The 21,465-nt window shown below is 40.3% G+C and overlaps 7 protein-coding genes across 7 annotated transcripts in view; all 7 read left to right on the forward strand.

The window, feature by feature from the left end:
• LOC308110671 (protocadherin alpha-C2-like) overlaps positions 1–21,465 on the forward strand; it is a gene marked incomplete at its 5' end in the record, with an annotated part of 191,219 nt that overhangs the window by 16,140 nt on the left and 153,614 nt on the right. The gene's annotated exons all lie outside the window — the stretch shown is intronic.
• On the forward strand, positions 1,784–4,228 carry LOC308110874 (protocadherin alpha-8-like; the record flags this gene model as incomplete). The annotated part of the gene is made up of 1 exon (XM_080465494.1): positions 1,784–4,228. The coding sequence occupies one exon, from the start codon at positions 1,784–1,786 to the stop codon at positions 4,226–4,228; it is 2,445 nt and encodes an 814-aa protein (XP_080321620.1).
• Positions 5,745–8,111, forward strand: LOC308110875 (protocadherin alpha-8-like; the record flags this gene model as incomplete). The annotated part of the gene is made up of 1 exon (XM_080465495.1): positions 5,745–8,111. The coding sequence occupies one exon, from the start codon at positions 5,745–5,747 to the stop codon at positions 8,109–8,111; it is 2,367 nt and encodes a 788-aa protein (XP_080321621.1).
• LOC308110876 (protocadherin alpha-8-like) lies at positions 8,611–11,633 on the forward strand (the record flags this gene model as incomplete). The annotated part of the gene is made up of 2 exons (XM_080465496.1): positions 8,611–10,959; positions 11,616–11,633. The coding sequence occupies 2 exons, from the start codon at positions 8,611–8,613 to the stop codon at positions 11,631–11,633; spliced, it is 2,367 nt and encodes a 788-aa protein (XP_080321622.1).
• LOC308110877 (protocadherin alpha-3-like) lies at positions 12,141–14,562 on the forward strand (the record flags this gene model as incomplete). Its single annotated transcript, XM_080465497.1, has 1 exon — positions 12,141–14,562. Exon 1 carries the CDS (start codon positions 12,157–12,159, stop codon positions 14,560–14,562), a length of 2,406 nt encoding a protein of 801 aa, XP_080321623.1. The 5' UTR covers positions 12,141–12,156.
• On the forward strand, positions 15,151–17,526 carry LOC308110679 (protocadherin alpha-8-like; the record flags this gene model as incomplete). Its single annotated transcript, XM_080465137.1, has 1 exon — positions 15,151–17,526. The coding sequence occupies one exon, from the start codon at positions 15,151–15,153 to the stop codon at positions 17,524–17,526; it is 2,376 nt and encodes a 791-aa protein (XP_080321263.1).
• LOC308110878 (protocadherin alpha-3-like) lies at positions 18,263–20,632 on the forward strand (the record flags this gene model as incomplete). The annotated part of the gene is made up of 1 exon (XM_080465498.1): positions 18,263–20,632. The coding sequence occupies one exon, from the start codon at positions 18,263–18,265 to the stop codon at positions 20,630–20,632; it is 2,370 nt and encodes a 789-aa protein (XP_080321624.1).

A 21,465-nucleotide genomic window follows, 5' to 3' on the forward strand; every position in this document is an offset into this window, starting at 1 on the left:
CAGCAGCCAACACAGAGTCGCACAACTGTGTGCGTCATCAAAATGCGAAGTATCGCGGCAAAAACAAATGAAAGACCGCAGCACTACCTCAGACTCTGCCTCCACGATTAATACTTCATCTTCGTATGGTTGCCGTACGATAAGCTGCTACTTTTTTTTTTTCTTTTTTTTTTAACATGCTTTTTAAGGGTTAAGGTGCTTCATGCCGCTGATACGTGGATGATTTGTTCAGGTGCACCGCGTACCTCCTACATTTCTTTTTCTTTTTTACCTTTTTAAATTAGGTGGCTGCAGCTTATATTCTGGTGCGCTCAATAGTCCGGAAATCATGGTACTTAAAATAATTTTATGAAAATGTCAGTGATGATCCAGGTGGGAAAAACCTTACATTTTTGTATAAACTTTGCCCACTGGGTTTCAAGAAGCAACTCAACAAGTTCAACATCAAACCTGAGACCCGGCTGGCCTTTCAAGGTATGTGCCAGTAACTAAATGATTCCATCAGGGTTTTACTATTTTAAATTGTAATTTGTTTGTAGAACCTGTCTGGCATATTTTCCTTTGCACCTTAAGGACTACTGTCCTTTTTTTTTTGTTTTGTTTTAATAATTCCTCATTCAAAAAGACCATTCAAGCAGCAAGTTTTTCCTAATGTTTATGAGAATATACTGTCGAGGTGGGGAGCTGCGGCTGGCTACTAGTGTGGACTGAATGGGTGGCAACAATGGAGAAATGCCAGTATTTTGAGGGTAATAGCTCGAAGCAACATATTGGAAAAAAAAGAACTATGAACAAGTTCATTTTTGGAACTGTGAATTTAGAACTATGAACTGAACAAGTTAATTTTAAAATTTCTGACAGGCAAGTAAACGTTTTGCAACATAGTGCTTCGAAACATGTCTGCTATGTAATCTTCAATTGTTTTAGACTGCAAACTTACAAGTGGCTGAAGCTTGATGTATAAAGTTCACCATAAAAAAAGTCACTGATGCGTTTTTGAATTGTGGTTTTATTTGCTTGGATTGGATTCAAATCTCTGCTGTTCTTCTCATCTTTGAAGTCTTTTTGGCTTACAGTACACTCACATGACCACTCCATAGGGACATTTAAAATTGTTGCAAGATGAAATGGTGGCTTCATTTTGTAACTATATGGAGTTATTTTGACACACATGCACATTTCCTATTATTGTTGTTGGCAATGCTGTGTATGACTATAAAATAGCAAACTACAATGTGAAACTGTGTGGTTAAGGAAACATTTGATTTGGAGCAAAACGACCGTTGTCCATTGTACTGAATTACAGTCACTGAATGAAATGTTGGTATATGGTTGTATAAGCTGTTTTGAGTGTGTTTAATATTTTGTGAAACGTTGAATTAGAAATAAATGTAGTAGATATAACTGTATTCAACAGTGTTGGCGTCATCTGTCAATTACAATTTAGAATATAAATGTGCTGTGAGTCAGGGTTAATTATGTTCATCATAAGTTTCGGCTTTGTCACTGTTGCCTCCTTGTAATTGTGTGTGTGTGTGTGTCTGTTTAAAGAAATATAGATAAGCGTTCAAACAAGTTAAGATTATAGTCGATGTTGTCCTGTTGGTGTCACTATAGCACAGCCATAAAAAGACGCCGTCCCTCCTCTGAGAAGGCTTTTGTTTAGTTCTGCACAGCAAAGCATTCAATGTTTCAACCGAGGAAGAACCTGCGGTGCCGTCGGACAAAAGAAGTCAGGCTTTGAGGACCTAACGATCAGCTTTATGAACGAGGATCGGTAACGATGGGCAAAGAAAGGCCATTTCGATTCAGCGAAAACACATTTTTTGCATTATGTGTGATTTTACTACTGGTTTTGGATAAGCTGGCTTTGGCGGAATTGAGGTACTCAATTCCAGAGGAGGTGAAAGAGGGAACTGATGTTGGGAATGTTGCAAAGGATCTTGGTCTGGATAAATCATCCTTATCTTATCGACGATTTCGTGTTGTGTCGGGCTCGAAGGAAGCTTTTTTTGAGGTTAATACAGACAACGGTTCGTTGCAAGTTCGTAAGAAGATAGACAGAGAAGAGCAGTGTCACGGTAGCGGGGCATGTCTGATGGAGCTGAAAATCCTTGTGGAGAACCCTTTGGAAATGCATCATATTATTGTGGAGATATTGGATGTGAATGATCACTCTCCAAGGTTTCCCGAAAGAGAACAACAATTTGAAATAGCAGAACAAACACCTCCGGGGACACGATTTCAGCTACATGCGGCCCGTGATCTCGATGCTGGGATTAATTCTGTACGTACATACACACTGACGTCAAATGAGCATTTCGAAATGGATTTGAGTCAAAGTGACGAAGACAAAATACCATTTTTAGTGTTGAAAAGGTCCTTAGACAGAGAACGAAAGAAAAAACACTTGCTTTTCGTAACAGCAGTCGATGGTGGTAAACCTCCAAGATCAGGGACACTTAATGTTTCCATTACTGTTCTTGATAGTAATGATAATCGTCCAACATTTAGCCAGGATACATACCAAATTGAAATATATGAAAATGCCTCCGTTGAAAATATTCTTACAAGAGTGACAGCTGTAGATCCAGATGAAGGGGTTAATGGAGAAATAGAATACAGTCTTAGTAAAGCACTGCCACGTAATGTTTATGATATCTTTGAACTGGATGGTGTAAGTGGGCAAATTAAACTGAAAAGAAAGTTGGATTATGAGGAATCAGAAATATACAAACTCGACGTTGAAGCGTCTGATAAAGGCTCGCCTCCGCTGATAGGGAGGAGTAGAGTTATTGTAAAGATAAAAGACGTCAATGATAACTCACCAGAATTAGAAGTGACATCTTTATTAAATACTGTTCCTGAAGATTCAAAGCCCGGCACCGTGATCTCACTTATTAGTGCGACGGATAAAGACTCTGGAGTTAACGGTAAAATAATATCACGCATAACGAATGACGTGCCTTTTGAATTGAAACCATCTTACAAAGAAAACATATATTCACTTGTTACAAAGGGTCATTTGGACCGAGAACATGTGTCATTTTATGAAATAACGATCATTGCTACTGATTGTGGGGAACCTCCACGGTCTACTGTTAAATCACTAAGTGTACAGATAATTGATATAAATGACAACAGTCCACATTTTGATCAAAACCCGTTGCAGTTTTACTTGTCAGAAAATAATGTTGCTGGGAAACCAATATTTTCCTTGAGTGCAACGGACAATGATATTAATGAGAATGCAGCTGTTGCATATCATATAGTTAGACGAACGAGTGAAAATGATGTAACGGCATTTCTAAACGTAAATTCAGAAAATGGCCAAATATCCGCCTTAAAAAGTTTCGACTTTGAGACTTTGAAAACTTTTCAGTTCCAAGTTGTAGCCACAGATTCCGGAACTCCGCCACTCAGCAACAACGTCACAGTTAATGTGTTCATTCTGGATCAGAACGACAACGCTCCAGTCATCCTGTATCCACTCAGCTCCAACGGCTCTGCTGAAGGTGTGGAGGAGATTCCCCGCAATGTCAACGCAGGACATTTGGTGACTAAAGTCAGAGCCTATGACGCTGATATAGGATATAACGGCTGGTTGTTGTTCTCACTGCAGGAAGTTACTGACCACAGTCTCTTTGGTTTGGACCGCTACACAGGACAGATCAGGACACTTCGCTCGTTCACAGAGACAGATGAGGCTGAACATAAACTGGTTATACTGGTCAAAGATAATGGGAATGTTTCACTGTCAGCAACAGCTACTGTGATTGTCAAACTTGTGGAGCCCAAAGAAGCTTTTGCAGCTTCTGATGTGAAAAGTACAGCAAAACTGGATGAAGAGGACAATGTCACATTTTACTTGATGATCACTTTGGGAGGTGTTTCTGTACTTTTCATTGTCAGTATTATTGTCCTGATTGCAATGCAGTGCTCCAAATCCACAAACTATACTTCTAAATATCTACAAGAGACAAATTATGATGGAACACTGTGTCACAGCATTCAGTACAGATCTGGAGATAAAAGATACATGTTGGTTGGACCTAGAATGAGTATTGGATCTACTATAGTACCTGGCAGCCATGCAAATACACTCGTTCTACCTGACAGGAGAAGAGCTTCTGAAGAGGTAAGACCAATAATTAAACTATTCTTTCTATCTTCATATTGGTATTCATATTTATATTTAACATTGTTTACGTCCTACTTCATGCGCTAGATTGTCAGCTTTGCGATGCAGCATGCAATCCATCAAGTGCTTTTTGAATTTCACTTCAAAATTAACGATTCGTAGCCTTTTTGGTGAATCAATTCGAAGGATTTTTTTTTTTCAGAAAGTTCAAGAAACTATTTGAATAAGGAAATGTTGTTTTTGTTCAGTTCAAAGTCATTTTAACCGATGCATTAAACTGCAGAGGAGTTAACATGTTTTTAGTTGTGTAAACTTAGTGCACAGTGTCAGTGTGCAGTTCATATACATTACTAGTTACTAATTGACCTTCGCACCTGGTTTATCTTCATGTGAAGTGCTTCGTAAAATGCGCAGCAGGGTCGCTGTTTGCGCTCTCCGTGGTGCTGAAACATTTTGTTTCGTAACAGTTACTGTGATCCTCAAACTTGCGGAGTCCAACGTGTCTTTTGCAGCTTCCTATTTAGAAATTGCAGTAAACGCAGGCGACGAAGACAGCCATATATTTTACCTGCTGATCACTTTAGGAGCAGTGTCTCTACATATGCTGATTCACATTATTATACTGACTGCAATGCAGTGCAATGTGTTCTTTATCCTTTGCTTTTTGTACAAATACAAAAAGATTGAGCACCTCGTAAAATATTTAAATTAAAAGCTAGTTCAGAAATAAGGGTCTACAATAATCTTGATAACTCTCAGTGGGTTAAATGACAAGATCAATATGTAGCAAAACGAGGATTGTGTTAGAAATTGAATATCCAGCACGTTTATTCTTTAGTGCCCTTTATTAAGAAAACCATACTCGCAAGTTTGGACATTATGTTGTTGACATTTGCTTGTTGCTTTTCTTACGTATACAAACGTATACATTATTACATATCTCATAATAATGTATACAGACTTATACATTATTATATATCTGATAACGATCACTATAACTGGTTTTATTGTCCTACAGAAAAAAAAACAATATTGGATTTATTTTGTTTCATTCATCTAGTTTTGGAGCATCTTTGATTTGAATGGAATGAGAGGGAAAAATCCGTCGTGAGACTGACTTTCGCTCTCCGTTGTTCTGAAACGGATGTCCCATTTTAACCACGACGTGAGTAAAGATGTGAGGGATTTACTTAATTTATCTTCTTGGAATTATTTGAAATTAGTATATAATGATGGTAGTTACATTCTGTTTGCATATCATGTCGGTTTAACCATAATTCGCACATTAACTTTCTCCCTCTGTTGAATTATAAAGAAATAAATGGTTGCATGAGGACAGTATACTGGTTTTAGAGAACTTCAGCGATGTGAATGATCGTCCTCTTGGCGTCACTGTTACATTGTGGAGGTTTTATACAGAGTAGTCCCTCCCCTTCCAAAGCTTTTGTTTTGCACCTCGCTACTGAACACGGATCCAATACCAGGCTCGAAGGTGGATGAAACGGTCTTGCGTGTTTTCCAAACATGCAACCATAAACAGGTTGACAGTACAAATTGAGGATTTGTTTCAGTGGAACCTGTTGTGACTGAATGCGCTACAAGGATGTGGGGCGGAATCCGAAGGCGATCGAGCGACTACAGCTGGTTTAGTGCTTTTCTCTTCTCTGTGCTGCTCTTCTGCGGAAGACAGGCTTTGGCGGAAATAAGATATTCTATTCCCGAGGAAATGAAAGAGGGAACTTTTGTTGGAAATGTTGCGAAGGATCTCGGTGTAGACAAATCATCTTTGACTGATCGACGGTTCCGCGTTGTTTCTGGATCTAAGGACGCTTTCTTTGAAGTCAACCCAGACAAAGGTGCTCTGCAGGTCCGTAAAAAAATCGACAGAGAGGAATTGTGTCAGGGAAGCGGTGCATGTCAGATTGAGCTCAAAATTCTTGTTGAAAATCCTTTGGAAATACACTATGTCGTTGTAGAAATTACAGATGTGAATGATCACTCCCCCAGTTTCTCTGAAAAGGAACAATCATTTGAAATAGCGGAACACACATCTCCGGGAACTCGGTTTGAACTGCACGCAGCCCGAGATCCCGATGCTGGAGTGAACTCCATCCGTACTTATACAATAACGTCTAATGATCACTTCGACATTGAAAGTAGTCAGAGTGATGAGGACAAAATACCGTTTTTAGTGTTGAAAAAGTCCTTAGACAGAGAACAAAAAAATACACATATGCTTTGTGTGACAGCAGTAGATGGCGGTAAACCCCCGAAATCAGGGACATTGAATGTTTCCATTACTGTCATTGATATTAATGATAATCGTCCGAATTTTAGCCATGATTCGTATCAAGTGGAAATATATGAAAATGCGTCAATTGGTACGACAGTTACGGTAGTGAAAGCAATAGATCCAGACGAAGGGGCGAATGGAGAGATAGAATACAGTTTCAGCAAAACACTAGCACGTAAAGTTTCTGAAATATTTGAATTGAATAGTGTAAGCGGACAAATTACTCTTAAAGAAAAGCTGGATTTTGAGGACTCAGAACTGTATAAATTAGATGTACAAGCGTCCGACAAAGGAGCGCCTCCATTAGCAAGCAGATCGAGAGTCATTGTTAAAATAAAAGATATTAATGATAATGCACCAGAAATAGAAGTCACCTCTCTGTCAAACACAGTGTCCGAGGATTCAAAGCCTGGCACTATAATATCACTCATTAGTGTGACGGATAAAGACTCTGGTGTTAATGCAAAAATTATTTCAAGCATAAACAATGATATTCCTTTTGATTTAAAGCCTTCATACAAAGAAAACACATATTCAGTTGTCACAAAGGGGATTTTAGATCGAGAGAAGATATCACATTATGAAATAACAGTTAAAGCAACGGATTGTGGCGAACCTCCTATGTCCACTTACAAAATTCTAAACATTCAAATATCCGACGTCAATGACAACCGTCCAAAATTCTTGCAAAATCCATTTGAGTTTTATTTAGTAGAAAATAATGTTGCTGGGAAGTCAATATTTTCTGTTAGCGCAAAGGACATCGACATTAATGAAAATGCAGCCATTTCATATGACATTGTAAGAGAAGGCAGTCAGAGTGACATTATGTCTTTCTTAAATGTGAATTCCGAGAACGGACACATCACCGCATTGAAAAGTTTCGACTTTGAGACTCTGAAAACTTTCAAATTCCAAGTCGTAGCCACAGATTCTGGAACTCCACCACTAAGCAACAACGTCACAGTCAACGTGTTCATTCTGGATCAGAACGACAACGCTCCAGTCATCCTGTATCCACTCAGCTCCAACGGCTCTGCTGAAGGTGTGGAGGAGATTCCCCGCAATGTCAACGCAGGACACTTGGTGACTAAAGTCAGAGCCTATGACGCTGATATAGGATATAACGGCTGGTTGTTGTTCTCACTGCAGGAAGTTACTGACCACAGTCTCTTTGGTTTGGACCGCTACACAGGACAGATCAGAACACTTCGCTCATTCACAGAGACAGACGAGGCTGAACACAAACTGGTCATACTGGTCAAAGACAATGGGAATGTTTCACTGTCAGCAACAGCTACTGTGATTGTCAAACTTGTGGAGCCCAAAGAAGCTTTTGCAGCTGCTGATGTGAAAAGTGCAGCAAAAGTAGATGAGGAGGACAATGTCACATTTTATCTGATGATCACTTTGGGAGCTGTTTCTGTACTTTTCCTGATCAGCATTATACTGTTGATTGCAATGCAGTGCTCCAAATCAACAGACTACACATCCAAATATCTACAGGAGACCAATTATGATGGAACACTGTGTCACAGCATTCAGTACAGATCTGGAGATAAGCGATACATGTTAGTTGGACCTAGAATGAGTATTGGATCTACCATAGTACCTGGCAGCCATGCAAACACTCTCGTGCTACCCGACAGGAGGAGGGCATCGGAAGAGGTAAGCTAAATAAAAATGCTATGATTTACCATGCTATTGACATTTTACTATTATTAGCAACAAAACAAAAAAAATGAATAGATACACATTGATGAAGTTTTCTGCTGTATAGCTTGGATAGTGAATCCCTGGTCAACTTTAATGTTGCTGTCCATGGTCCTGGAATCGCATGGGTTACTTTCCTTTGTAAAATTCTGAAAGACAGGAGGTTTTCTGTGAGCACTGAGTACTGGTTTTCCTAAAGCATGAGATTTGTTGCAGAGCATGGTCAGTTGGTGTCACTGTTTGTACAGATATGTGTTTGAAGACAGAGCTGATGCTCCTCCGGTTTGAGGGTTGGGTTTTCATATCTCACGTCGGATTGCTCCCCGCACACTCACGGTGTGGATATTACAATTTTGATTTAACGCTACTGGATACTGGACATACTGCATTTTTTGTACATTTAATTCATCTAGTAAACAACATGGTCTTTTGAATCACAAGGACGTGTTTTTATCTCCTCGATATGAAGCAGATACGAGCGCAATGGCGGTGGGTCGCTTTCATTGTTTCTTCAGTGTTACTGTGGAGCAGCACTTCAGCGCAGATCAGATATTCAATCGCCGAGGAAGTTAAAGAAGGAACCGTCGTCGGGAATATAGCGAAGGACTTAGGCTTAGAGAAGAATACCTTAAAAGAGAGAGGCTGTCGAGTAGTTGAGGGCTCATCGGAGTCGTTGTTTCACGTAAATCAAAACGATGGACTATTGTATGTTAATCGTATAATTGACAGGGAGGAGGTTTGTGAGCGGAGCAGCGTGTGCTTGATTAATCTGAAAACGGTGCTTGAAAATCCCCTTGAAATTCATTATGTGACCGTGGAGGTCCTGGATATAAACGATCATTCTCCAACGTTCCTAACAAAAGAGTCACATCTTGAAATATCAGAATCAGTTTTGCCAGGCTTGCGTCTCCAACTGCAGGCAGCTCAGGACCCAGATGTCGGTCAGTTTTCGGTGCAAGAGTATAAACTCAGTCCGAATGATCATTTTCGACTGGAAGTCAAAGATCGCGGAAAAGATGGAAAAATCCCGACACTGATTTTACTGAAGACGTTAGATAGGGAAACAAAGAAAATTCATAAATTGCTTCTTTCCGCTTTTGATGGAGGGAAACCAAGTAAATCGGGCTCAACGACAATTATTGTTGATGTTTTAGATGTAAATGATAATATGCCCGTCTTCACTGAGGACGTATATTCACTTAGTCTGGATGAAAACGCCCCCATTGGCACTACTATTATAAGACTAAATGCGTCTGATTTAGACGAAGGAACAAATGGTGATATTATATATTCCTTCGGAAGCAATGTGGACACCAGGATACGTGAACTTTTTCATGTTGACCCTAATACAGGTGATATTATTGTTCAACATCTGTTAGACTTCGAATTAGAGGAAAGTTATGCAATTGATATACAAGCGTCCGATAAAGGATCAGCTCCTTTAAGGACAGACAAGAGTGTGATGGTGAATATTGTTGATTTAAACGATAACATTCCCCGGATAGAAATCACATCGTTTTCAAAGGCAATTCCAGAAAATGCAAGACTGGGAACAACTGTGGCCTTAATCAGTGTAGTTGATGAAGACTCAGGTCTGAACGGGAAAGTTATTTGCTCATTTATTGAGGATGTCCCTTTTACACTATCACCTTCTACACAGGATAACATGTATTCCATAGTTACAAAATCAGCGCTCGACAGAGAAAAGCAAGCGACCTATGACGTTAGAATTATAGCAAAAGACGCAGGTGTGCCGTCACTATCTTCTGAGAAAAGTATTACTATTGCTGTGTCAGATGTGAACGACAACAGTCCAGTGTTTTCAGAGAGCCCTTACATATTTTATGTTACAGAGAACAACTCGCCAGGAGCTGTGTTATTTTCCGTGAGGGCATCAGATCGTGACGAGGGTGATAATGCTTGTATCTTATATCATATATTCAGAGACGGGAAAGAGAGTGCAAAAATACAGTCAGTCAGTCTCAGTATCAATTTTGAAAACGGGGACATCTCAGGGCTGAAAAGTTTTGACTATGAGACTCTGAAAACGTTTCAGTTCCAAGTTGTAGCCACAGATTCTGGAACTCCGTCACAAAGAAGCAACGTCACCGTCAACGTGTTCATTCTGGATCAGAACGACAACGCTCCAGTTATCATGTATCCACTCAGCTCCAACGGCTCTGCTGAAGGTGTGGAGGAGATTCCCCGCAATGTCAACGCTGGACACTTGGTGACTAAAGTCAGAGCCTATGACGCTGATATAGGATATAACGGCTGGTTGTTGTTCTCACTGCTGGAAGTTACTGACCACAGTCTCTTTGGTTTGGACCGCTACACAGGACAGATCAGGACACTTCGTTCATTCACAGAGACAGACGAGGCTGAACACAAACTGGTCATACTGGTCAAAGACAATGGGAATGTTTCACTGTCAGCAACAGCTACTGTGATTGTCAAACTTGTGGAGCCAAAAGAAGCTTTTGCAGCTTCTGATGTGAAAAGTGCAGCAAAAGTAGATGAGGAAGACAATGTTACATTTTATCTGATGATCACCTTGGGAGCTGTTTCGGTGCTTTTTCTTGTCAGTATCATCGTATTGATCTCAATGCAGTGCGCCAAATCTGCAGAATATACGTCTAAATATCTACAAGAGACAAATTATGATGGAACACTGTGTCACAGCATTCAGTACAGATCTGGAGATAAACGATACATGTTGGTTGGACCGAGAATGAGTATTGGATCGACTATAGTTCCTCGCAGCCATGCAAATACACTGGTACTCCCTGATAGGAGAAGACCTTCTGAAGAGGTAAGACCTACAAGTAAACTATTCTTTGTATTTTCATTATCTTGTGTGTGTGCAATGCATTAAGTTCTGGTTAAAACTGACAACTTCAAAATGAATTACATGTGTGGTAGATACATTATATGTTTGTCTGAAAGCTTAAGACAGTATTTAAATATGGAAATATTGCTTTTGTATAGTTCGGACTGATTGTAACCGATGCCTCAAACTCTGCTGAAAGGTTGACTTTTTTGTAATTGTTTAAACGCAGTCCAAAATTGCAGTGTGCAGTTTATTTATACCACACGTTACTGCTTCTTAAAAAGCGCTGGATGGGGGCTGTTTGCGCTCTCCGTGGTGCTGAAACACGGATGTGCGTTTTTTTTCTTTTGTCAAATTTACTTGTTGGAGTGAAACCACGACAATCTGCTAATTTAATAAAGCGCGCCTCAATTAAAATTCTGTTTCAGGAGAATTTGAAAACACATTTAAAATGCATAAACTGTTATATAGTAGTACGTTGTTTGTTTTTTGTTTTTTTATTCATTGTGTAAGAAGCAAGTCTCGCTATGAGGTAGATCTTTTTTTTTTTTTTTTACACATTGAGTCATTTTGCATTGGCTATTACATATTACTGCAGTGTGCAGAAGACCAAAAGCTCGTTTGATCTTGATTTTCAGTTCGAATACAGACTGTGAAAGCGGGGCTTCACGATCCTTCTATGTTTTGGGGTTTTAAGCAAGGGGTGTGGGAAAAGTTATCACAGGGATTACTGGCTTGTGGTGCCAAGCGTTCAAAGCGATGTCGCTTTTTGATCCTTCGATGTCGGCCCTTCCGATTATTGTGAAGCAGAATTCACAAAGCGTTGAATTGTTCATCCACTAATAGTGAACCTGAGCTGGAATTACACCGCCCTGAGACATGTTAGTTTTACCACTGATGATGTGATGTTGCAATAGTAATCCTCATTCACATGATGTCACTATAACACAAAATACCATTGTCAGTAGTTTCCGTCATATTGTGAAGACCCATCCCCTTCCTCTCCCATTGCCAGCTGACGAACCTTTTATTTGCTTAAAGCGCCAATATACGATAGCAGCGCATTCGAAGCTCTTTTTCTGCAATGCTTGGATTGTGATATGCGCTGGAACGTTATACGTGGTAAACAAGGATACATTTTTGAAATCCGTGACTGTGTGAAGGTTTCCTGTTCACATAATGGAACAAAGACGATGCCAAAGGTGGGGATCTCGAAGAAAATGGAGTGTATCGCTAATGATTTTGGTTCAACTTTGGAGCAACGTTTCAGCGCAATTAAAATATTCCATTTCTGAGGAGGTTCAAGAAGGAACTGTTGTTGGAAATATCGCAAAGGATTTGGGTCTTGACAAGGCGACGTTGAAAGAGAGGAGGTGCCGCATTGTCTACGGATCAACGGAGCCTCCATTCCGCGTAAATCAGAATGATGGTATATTGTATGTGAACCGAAAGCTCGACAAGGAGGAAATGTGCGACAGAAGCAAGGCTTGTCTTATTGATTTAAAAACCGTATTAGAAAACCCACTGGAGGTCCACTACGTCTCAGTCGAAATTATAGACGTAAATGATCACGCACCGGTATTCCCAGAAAAAAAATATATGTTAGAGATATCTGAATCTGCATTACCAGGAGCAAAATTTCAGTTACAAGCTGCGCGCGATGCTGACAGCGGATTATTATCTATTCAGCAGTATAAGTTGAGCCACAGTGAACATTTTCGTCTCGAAGTTAAAGACCGCGGTGAGGACCGTAAAACACCAAGTTTAGTTCTCCAAAAGCCGCTAGATAGAGAATCTGCAAAGACGCATGTGCTACTTTTGACAGCCTTTGATGGAGGCAGACCTCCAAAGTCTGGCAACATGACTATCATTGTTAATGTTTCCGATGTAAATGATAACCCCCCTGTTTTTACTCAGGATTCATATAATGTCCGATTGAGCGAAAATTCCCCTATTGGAACGACTGTTATCCAAGTGAATGCAACAGATTTGGATGAAGGTTCAAATGGGGAAGTATCATATTCCTTTGGAAATGATGTGGATGCAACGGTTCGCAAACATTTTGAATTGAATCAAGTGACAGGGGAACTGACAGTATCAGGGGTTATAGATTTTGAGGAGAGTGGGAGATATGAAATAGACATCCAGGCATCTGACAAAGGCGCAGCCACCTTGACAACAGACAAAACCGTCATTATCAATATTGTGGACGTAAATGACAATGCACCTGAGATTGAAGTGACCTCCTTTTCACATGCGCTTCCTGAAGATTCCAAACCCGGAACGACAGTAGCTTTGATTAGTGTAAAAGACTCTGACTCTGGTCTTAACGGGAAAGTTGTGTGTTATGTGAGCCAGGATCTCCCTTTTTTACTCACGCCATCTTTGCAAAATAACATGTATTCGCTAGTAACAAAGCAGTCTTTAGACCGAGAACAACAATCTGAATATGATGTAACAATTAACGTAAAGGACGAAGGTGAACCTCCTTTATCATCGAAAAAAAATATAAAAATCATTGTGTCCGATGTGAATGACAACAGCCCACAATTCTCCGAAAATCCATATACATTTTACATCAGTGAGAATAACAGCCCAGGAGCATCAATTATATCAGTGACAGCTCGTGACGGTGATGACGGCAGTAATGCTCTCATTTCATATGATATATTAAGAGAAAAGGCAGGAAAAGCAAAGCTGACCTCTATTTTAAATGTCAATTCTGAAACTGGAGATATCCTGGCGCTGAAAAGTTTCGACTTTGAGACTCTGAAAACTTTCCAGTTCCAAGTTGTAGCCACAGATTCCGGAACTCCACCATTAAGCAACAACGTCACAGTCAACGTGTTCATTCTGGATCAGAACGACAACGCTCCAGTCATCCTGTATCCACTCAGCTCCAACGGCTCTGCTGAAGGTGTGGAGGAGATTCCTCGCAATGTCAACGCAGGACACTTGGTGACTAAAGTCAGAGCCTATGACGCTGATATTGGATATAACGGCTGGTTGTTGTTCTCACTGCAGGAAGTTACTGACCACACTCTCTTTGGTTTGGAACGCTACACAGGACAGATCAGAACACTCCGTTCATTCACAGAGACAGACGAGGCTGAACATAAACTGGTCATACTGGTCAAAGACAACGGGAATGTTTCACTGTCAGCAACAGCTACTGTGATTGTCAAACTTGTAGAGCCCAAAGAAGCTTTTGCCGCTTCTGATGTGAAAAGTGCAGCAACACACGACGAAAATGACAATGTGACTTTTTACCTCATAATAACTTTGGGCTCCGTGTCTGTGCTTTTTCTGATCAGCATAATTGTGCTGATCGCAATGCAGTGCTCCAAATCGACAGACTATACTTCTAAATACCTACAAGAGACTAACTATGATGGAACACTGTGTCACAGCATTCAGTACAGATCTGGAGATAAACGATACATGTTGGTTGGACCCCGAATGAGTATTGGATCTACTATAGTGCCTGGAAGTCATGCCAATACACTTGTGCTGCCGGATAGGAGGCGTCCATCTGCAGAGGTAAGAACATTTTTGACAGAAGATAACTACAATGTGTGTTATTAGGCGAGAGAATGTCTTATTTTGGTTCTGGGTTTACAAGTCAAATTACACTGTCCTTGGTGCTGATTTATGTCACAGTAATTTATGACACATTTAATAATAATAATAATAATAATTGTTGTTATTGTGTCAAAATTTTGGTCCGTTTTCAATTTGGCTACTGAGATAAAGCTAAATTTCCTGAGTTAATTTGTTTTGTCTTAAATGAAGACAGTGAGACGAACATTTCAACATGCCTCAGATTCATCCCTCTCAGTCCAACCTTTACCGTCTCGTTTGTGAAGACGGTACACTTAAAGATGATTTAACATTGTTTCACTTTACACCTGTTTTAAGTCTTACCCGTTTCAACACTTGGTGTCAGTGCAGTTCAGTTTTTCAGTCTTTATTCTACGTCACGAGCTGCATTTGAACCAAGGAGTTTATTTCATTCATAGCTGTTCTGGTCGCGACTGACAAAGATCGTGTTTTTGTTAATGCAAGATCGCTCAAAATCCGAACTGGTACCACGCCAGTCCCGAGCATCAAACACCGTTGAAGCTTTGCACATTACGTGTATTTAATGGACGATTGTGCTTTTTTCTTCACGGCATGGAACAAAGAGGACGCAAACCCGGCAGAGAACCACGGTGCTGGTTTGTCTTCTTGTTAGTTTGGGATGTTTTATGGAGCGCTGCTTCGGCACAAATCAGATATTCCTTGTATGAGGAGGGTCAGGAAGGAGCCGTCGTCGGGAATATTGCGAAGGATTTGGGACTAGACAAGGGCGCACTCAAAAACAGAGGATATCGCATCGTTGCAGGAGCATCCGAGCCACCATTTCAAGTGAATGAAAATGATGGTAACCTGTACCTGAAACGAAGAATAGACAGAGAGGAGGTGTGTGAACGCACCAGTCCCTGTCTGATCAACCTAAAAACAGTATTAGAAAACCCGCTAGAAATTCACTACGTGGCCGTGGAAATACTTGATATAAATGATAATTCACCCGTCTTTCCCGAAAAAGAGAAACGCCTTGAAATATCTGAATCGGCTTTACCGGGAGCGAGATTTCAACTACAAGCTGCGCGAGATCCAGATGTTGGCCAGTTTTCCATCCAGCAATATATACTCAGCATTAATGAATATTTCAGAGTCGAAGTTAAAGATCGTGGTGAAGACCGTAAAGTACCATTTTTAATCCTACAAAAGCAGTTAGATCGGGAGACAGCTGCCAAACATAAACTGCGTTTAACAGCAACTGATGGGGGCAAGCCGGTGAAATCTGGCGATATAGAAATTATTGTTGATGTACTTGATGTTAACGACAATTCGCCCGTGTTTATGAAAGATTCATACGCCACAACAATTAAAGAAAATGTGCCCGTGGGTACTGTAGTAATTCAAGTAAATGCAAGTGATTTGGATCAGGGTGCAAACAGTGAGATCGTGTACTCATTTGGTAACGAAGTTGATTCAAAATTAGAGGAGTTATTTAGCATAGATGAAAACACTGGTGAAATTAAAGTAACAGGTGAAATTGATTTTGAGAAAGGCAAAACATATGAACTTGACATTCAAGCTTCTGATAGGGGGCCAGTACCTCTGACAACCGACAAAAGCGTAATAATAAAAGTTATTGATGTCAATGATAATGCACCTGAGATAGAAGTGACTTCATTTTCAAGCTTTATCAAAGAAGATTCCAAAACAGGAACTACAGTAGCACTCATTAGTGTGAGTGATTTAGACTCTGGAACAAATGGCAAAGTCATTTGCACAATTAAACAGAACGTTCCATTTACGTTGTCTCCATCATTACAAGAAAACATGTATGCCGTTGTAACCACGTCACTGTTAGACAGGGAGAAATGTTTTCAATATGACGTGACAGTTATTGCAAAGGATACAGGTGACCCTCCCTATTCAACCGAGAAGACAATATGCATAGTCGTATCAGATGTAAATGACAATAGTCCAGAATTTGTATTAACTCCATACACTTTTTACATTACTGAGAATAACAGTCCAGGAGCTGTGGTATTTTCGGTAAAAGCATTTGACCATGATGACGGCGAAAATTCTGTTATTTCGTACCATATTCTGAGAGACACCAATAGTGGTAACAAACTGTCCTCGTTCTTAAACATAAACTCTGAAAATGGTGATATCTTGGCGCTGAAAAGTTTCGATTTTGAGACTCTGAAAACTTTCCAATTCCAAGTTGTAGCTACAGATTCTGGAACTCCACCACTAAGCAACAACGTCACAGTCAACGTGTTCATTCTGGATCAGAACGACAACGCTCCAGTCATCCTGTATCCACTCAGCTCCAACGGCTCTGCAGAAGGTGTGGAGGAGATTCCCCGCAATGTCAACGCAGGACACTTGGTGACTAAAGTCAGAGCCTATGACGCTGATATAGGATATAACGGCTGGTTATTGTTCTCACTGCAAGAAGTTACTGACCACAGTCTCTTTGGTTTGGACCGCTACACAGGACAGATCAGGACTCTTCGCTCATTCACAGAGACAGACGAGGCTGAACACAAACTGGTCATACTGGTCAAAGACAACGGGAATGTTTCACTGTCAGCAACAGCTACTGTGATTGTCAAACTTGTGGAACCCAAAGAGGCTTTTGCAGCTTCTGATGTGAAAAGTGCAGCAAAAATAGACGAAGAGGACAATGTCACATTTTATCTGATGATCACTTTGGGAGCAGTTTCTCTACTTTTTCTCATCAGTGTTATTGTGCTGATCGCAATGCAGTGCTCCAAATCCGCGGATTATACGTCTAAATATCTACAAGAGACTAATTATGACGGGACACTGTGTCAAAGCATTCAGTACAGATCTGGAGATAAACGTTACATGTTAGTGGGACCGAGAATGAGTATTGGATCTACCATAGTCCCTGGGAGTCATGCAAATACACTGGTACTCCCTGACAGAAGAAGAACATCTGGGGAGGTAAGGCACATATGAAGTACAAAATGACAGTGGAAAATTGCGCATTTACTTTGTTCATTTAACTGCAAAACGTCTGCAGTGGATGTTTGGAATTTGCCGAAAGGATCGGTTGTAAAAGTGGTCTATTTGTTTATTGTTTGGTGAGATAATTATTTGATGTCGATACAATCAGAAAAAGTACCTTTTTTTTCGCTCTTTCAGCCAATTTGGCTTAACGGTCGCTGTCCGCAGTGCTGAAAATATGTGCTTGGTTTACTGATCAAAACGTTGCAAAACCAGTCACTTAAGTATTGTGATTAATTACAAAGTAATGAATTGTGTTGTGTTTTGTATTCAATATATAATTAGATATTCTGTTTTTTATTATTATATTATTATTATTAGATTTTTTGTGTGGTGGTGTATGTTTTAAAGATACGATGTATTTTTACTATAGTTCTGTGACCAAAGTAATGGATACCATGGCTTCCAGATATCTGCACTGAGAAGAAAACTCGCGTGGTGTCAGTATAATATAAAAAGTCACCCTCAGATGATCCTGTTTTCACAGCATTGTGGTTCCACCCCTTCTCCACATATTCACATCAGCACTTGCAGAACCGGTGATTTTCCGTTGGGGTTACGGTTAGGTTTTTCATATTTCTGCGTATTGAAGATGGGATTGCCTATATGCATATAGAGGTTTGGATTCAAATATAATGACGAAAATATAGCCCTTTTGATTGTTTTTCTGATTTCGTGTGGACTGATAATGGAACAAAGAAAACGGCAGCCAGGATGGCTGCGTGGACATGCGATCGGATGCGTTATGTTTGTGGTTTTATGGAGCGCTGCCTCAGCGCAACTAAGATACACAGTCGCCGAAGAAGTCAATGAAGGTACTGTTGTTGGAAGCATAGCAAAAGACCTTGGATTAGACAAAAGCACTCTGAAGGACAGGAAATATCGTATTGTTACTAGTGATGCACATCCTCTGTTCAGTGTAAACCACGACGGTGTACTGTATGTCAGCCGAAAGATTGACCGAGAAGAGGTGTGCGCACAAAGCAGTTCCTGTGTTATGAATCTGAAAACTGTGCTCGAAAACCCTCTGGAAGTCCACTACATTGGAGTGGAAGTGCTGGACGTAAACGACCACTCTCCGTTCTTCCAGGAAGAAAAAACAACTCTGGATATTTCAGAGTCCGTGTTGCCCGGAGCCCGATTTCAATTAAAACCATCGCGAGATCCAGACAGTGGTCACTTTTCAGTGCAGCAATATAAACTCAGCCAAAACGATTATTTTCGCTTAGAGGTTAAAGATAAAGGCGAAGATGGTAAAATACCGATACTGATTGTTCAAAAACCTCTAGACAGGGAGCTTGTAGAAAGCTATTCATTAATGCTGACGGCCTTGGACGGTGGTAAACCTCCGAAATCGGGAACTATGAACATTATAGTAAACGTTTTAGATGTTAACGATAATGCCCCATTTTTCACAAAAGATGTTTATTCGGTGACACTCCAAGAAAATACTCCTGTAGACACAAAAGTGATACAAGTGAATGCAACAGATTTAGATGATGGTCCAAATGGAGATGTAATTTATTCATTCAGCAAGAGTATGAATCAAAACATATGGAATCTTTTTGATATCAAACCACTATCTGGTGAAATAATTGTGAAAGGTTTAATAGACTATGAGAAAAAAGATAGATATGAAATAGAGATTCAGGCATCGGATAAAGGTGTGGTTCCTCTTACAACTGAGAAAAGCGTGATTATTAAGATAATTGATGTAAATGATAATGCACCTGAGATTGAGGTGACCTCATTTTCCAGTTCAATTGCTGAAGATTCCAGACCTGAAACTACAGTTGCTCTTATCAGTGTGAATGATTTAGACTCGGGGCTTAATGGAAAAGTAATTTGCTCGATAGATGGCGATGATCATTTTGCTTTATCTCCATCTTTGCAAGAAAAACTATTTTCATTAGTGACCAAATCACCACTGGACAGGGAGAAGCAGTCAGAATATCATCTGACAATAACTGCGAAAGATGCTGGCCAACCTTCGCTGTCCTCTGAGAAAACAATAACTGTTTTGGTGTCAGATGTAAATGACAACAGTCCAGAGTTCTCTCGGAGCCCATATACTTTTTATGTCAACGAGGCAAATGAGCCAGGGATTTCTATGTTTGCAGTTAAAGCCTCTGATCATGATGAAAATAATAATGCTCTCATTAACTACCATATTCTAAGAAGTGGGAGTGAAGAAAATAAATTCAGCTCATTCCTTAACATAAACTCTGAAACCGGAGATATTGTGGCACTGAAAAGTTTTGACTTTGAAACTCTGAAAACGTTCCAGTTCCAAGTTGTAGCCACAGATTCTGGAACTCCGCCACTAAGCAACAACGTCACCGTCAACGTGTTCATTCTGGATCAGAACGATAACACTCCAGTCATCCTGTATCCACTCAGCTCCAACGGCTCTGCTGAAGGTGTGGAGGAGATTCCCCGCAATGTCAACGCAGGACACTTGGTGACAAAAGTCAGAGCCTATGACGCTGATATAGGATATAACGGCTGGTTGTTGTTCTCACTGCAGGAAGTGACTGACCACAGTCTCTTTGGTTTGGACCGCTACACAGGACAGATCAGGACACTTCGCTCATTCACAGAGACAGACGAGGCTGAACACAAACTGGTCATACTGGTCAAAGACAATGGGAATGTTTCACTGTCAGCAACAGCTACTGTGATTGTCAAGCTTGTGGAGCCAAAAGAGGCTTTTGCAGCTTCTGATGTGAAAAGTGCAGCAAAAGTAGATGAGGAGGACAATGTCACATTTTACTTGATGATCATTTTGGGAGCAGTTTCTGTTCTTTTCCTCATTAGCATCATCGTTCTGATTGCAATGCAGTGCTCCAAATCAACTGACTATACTTCTAAATATCTACAAGAGACCAATTATGATGGAACACTGTGCCACAGCATTCAGTACAGATCTGGAGATAAACGTTACATGTTAGTGGGACCGAGAATGAGTATTGGATCTACCATTGTGCCTGGAAGTCATGCAAATACACTTGTGCTCCCTGACAGAAGGAGGACATCTGAAGAGGTACGGTATATTTAAAGAAATGTGTGTGCAGTCTGCCCAAGGTGCTGAACGTGACAATCATACTCCAGGGCAAGACACCGGACTGCCTGTGTGTATGCAGTGTGAGAGTGAGTGTTTGGTGGTGGTGGTCAGATGGGCCCGTGGCACAGATTGGCAGCCTTGTTTCCGTCAGTCTTCCCCAGGTTAGCTGTGGCTACATACGGAGCTTACCACCATCCAGTATGGAGTGAATGAATAATGCAATGCAAAGCATCTTTGAGTGTCAAGGAAAGTGCTACATAAATTCAATGCATAATCAAAAGTCATTATACATCAGGAACAAGTTATGATGACAGAAGCTCGATCAGATGTATTCATGTGAATTTGCATCTACTGATAGTGGTCTGATGGAATCATGGTGTTGAGGACTGTTTTAAAATGTCAGGTTTGGAGTTTGAGTGGCTTTCCTGAAACCTGGTCATTGTATTAACGCTGCCTTCATTATTTAATCTAATCGAGAGGCTTTAAAGTACAATATGACCACTTGTATGAGTTCTTGATGTGAGACATTGTCTGTTCTTTTTGCTTTTGGAAAAAAAAAATCAATTTTTTAGATATGTAGAGCTTGTGAAGATATGTTATTTTTCAGCTATATTTAAATGCATCTCTTAAAATTATTATATTCCAGAAATCTGTCAGTGATGCATTTTAAATATCTTCTCAATATATTTTTATGCCACAAAACCAGTTGAATTTTCAGCTATACGACATATGGTCGCAAGGTGTCACTGCAATATTGAAATTCAACACCGCAGAGGCTTGTCATCTTTGCATTGCGGTTCCGCATCTTGACAACTCTCTCATTTCAG

The sequence above is a fragment of the Lipophrys pholis genome (genome assembly GCF_963383615.2).
Source record: "Lipophrys pholis genome assembly, chromosome: 6".
NCBI classification, from domain to species: Eukaryota; Metazoa; Chordata; class Actinopteri; order Blenniiformes; family Blenniidae; genus Lipophrys; species Lipophrys pholis.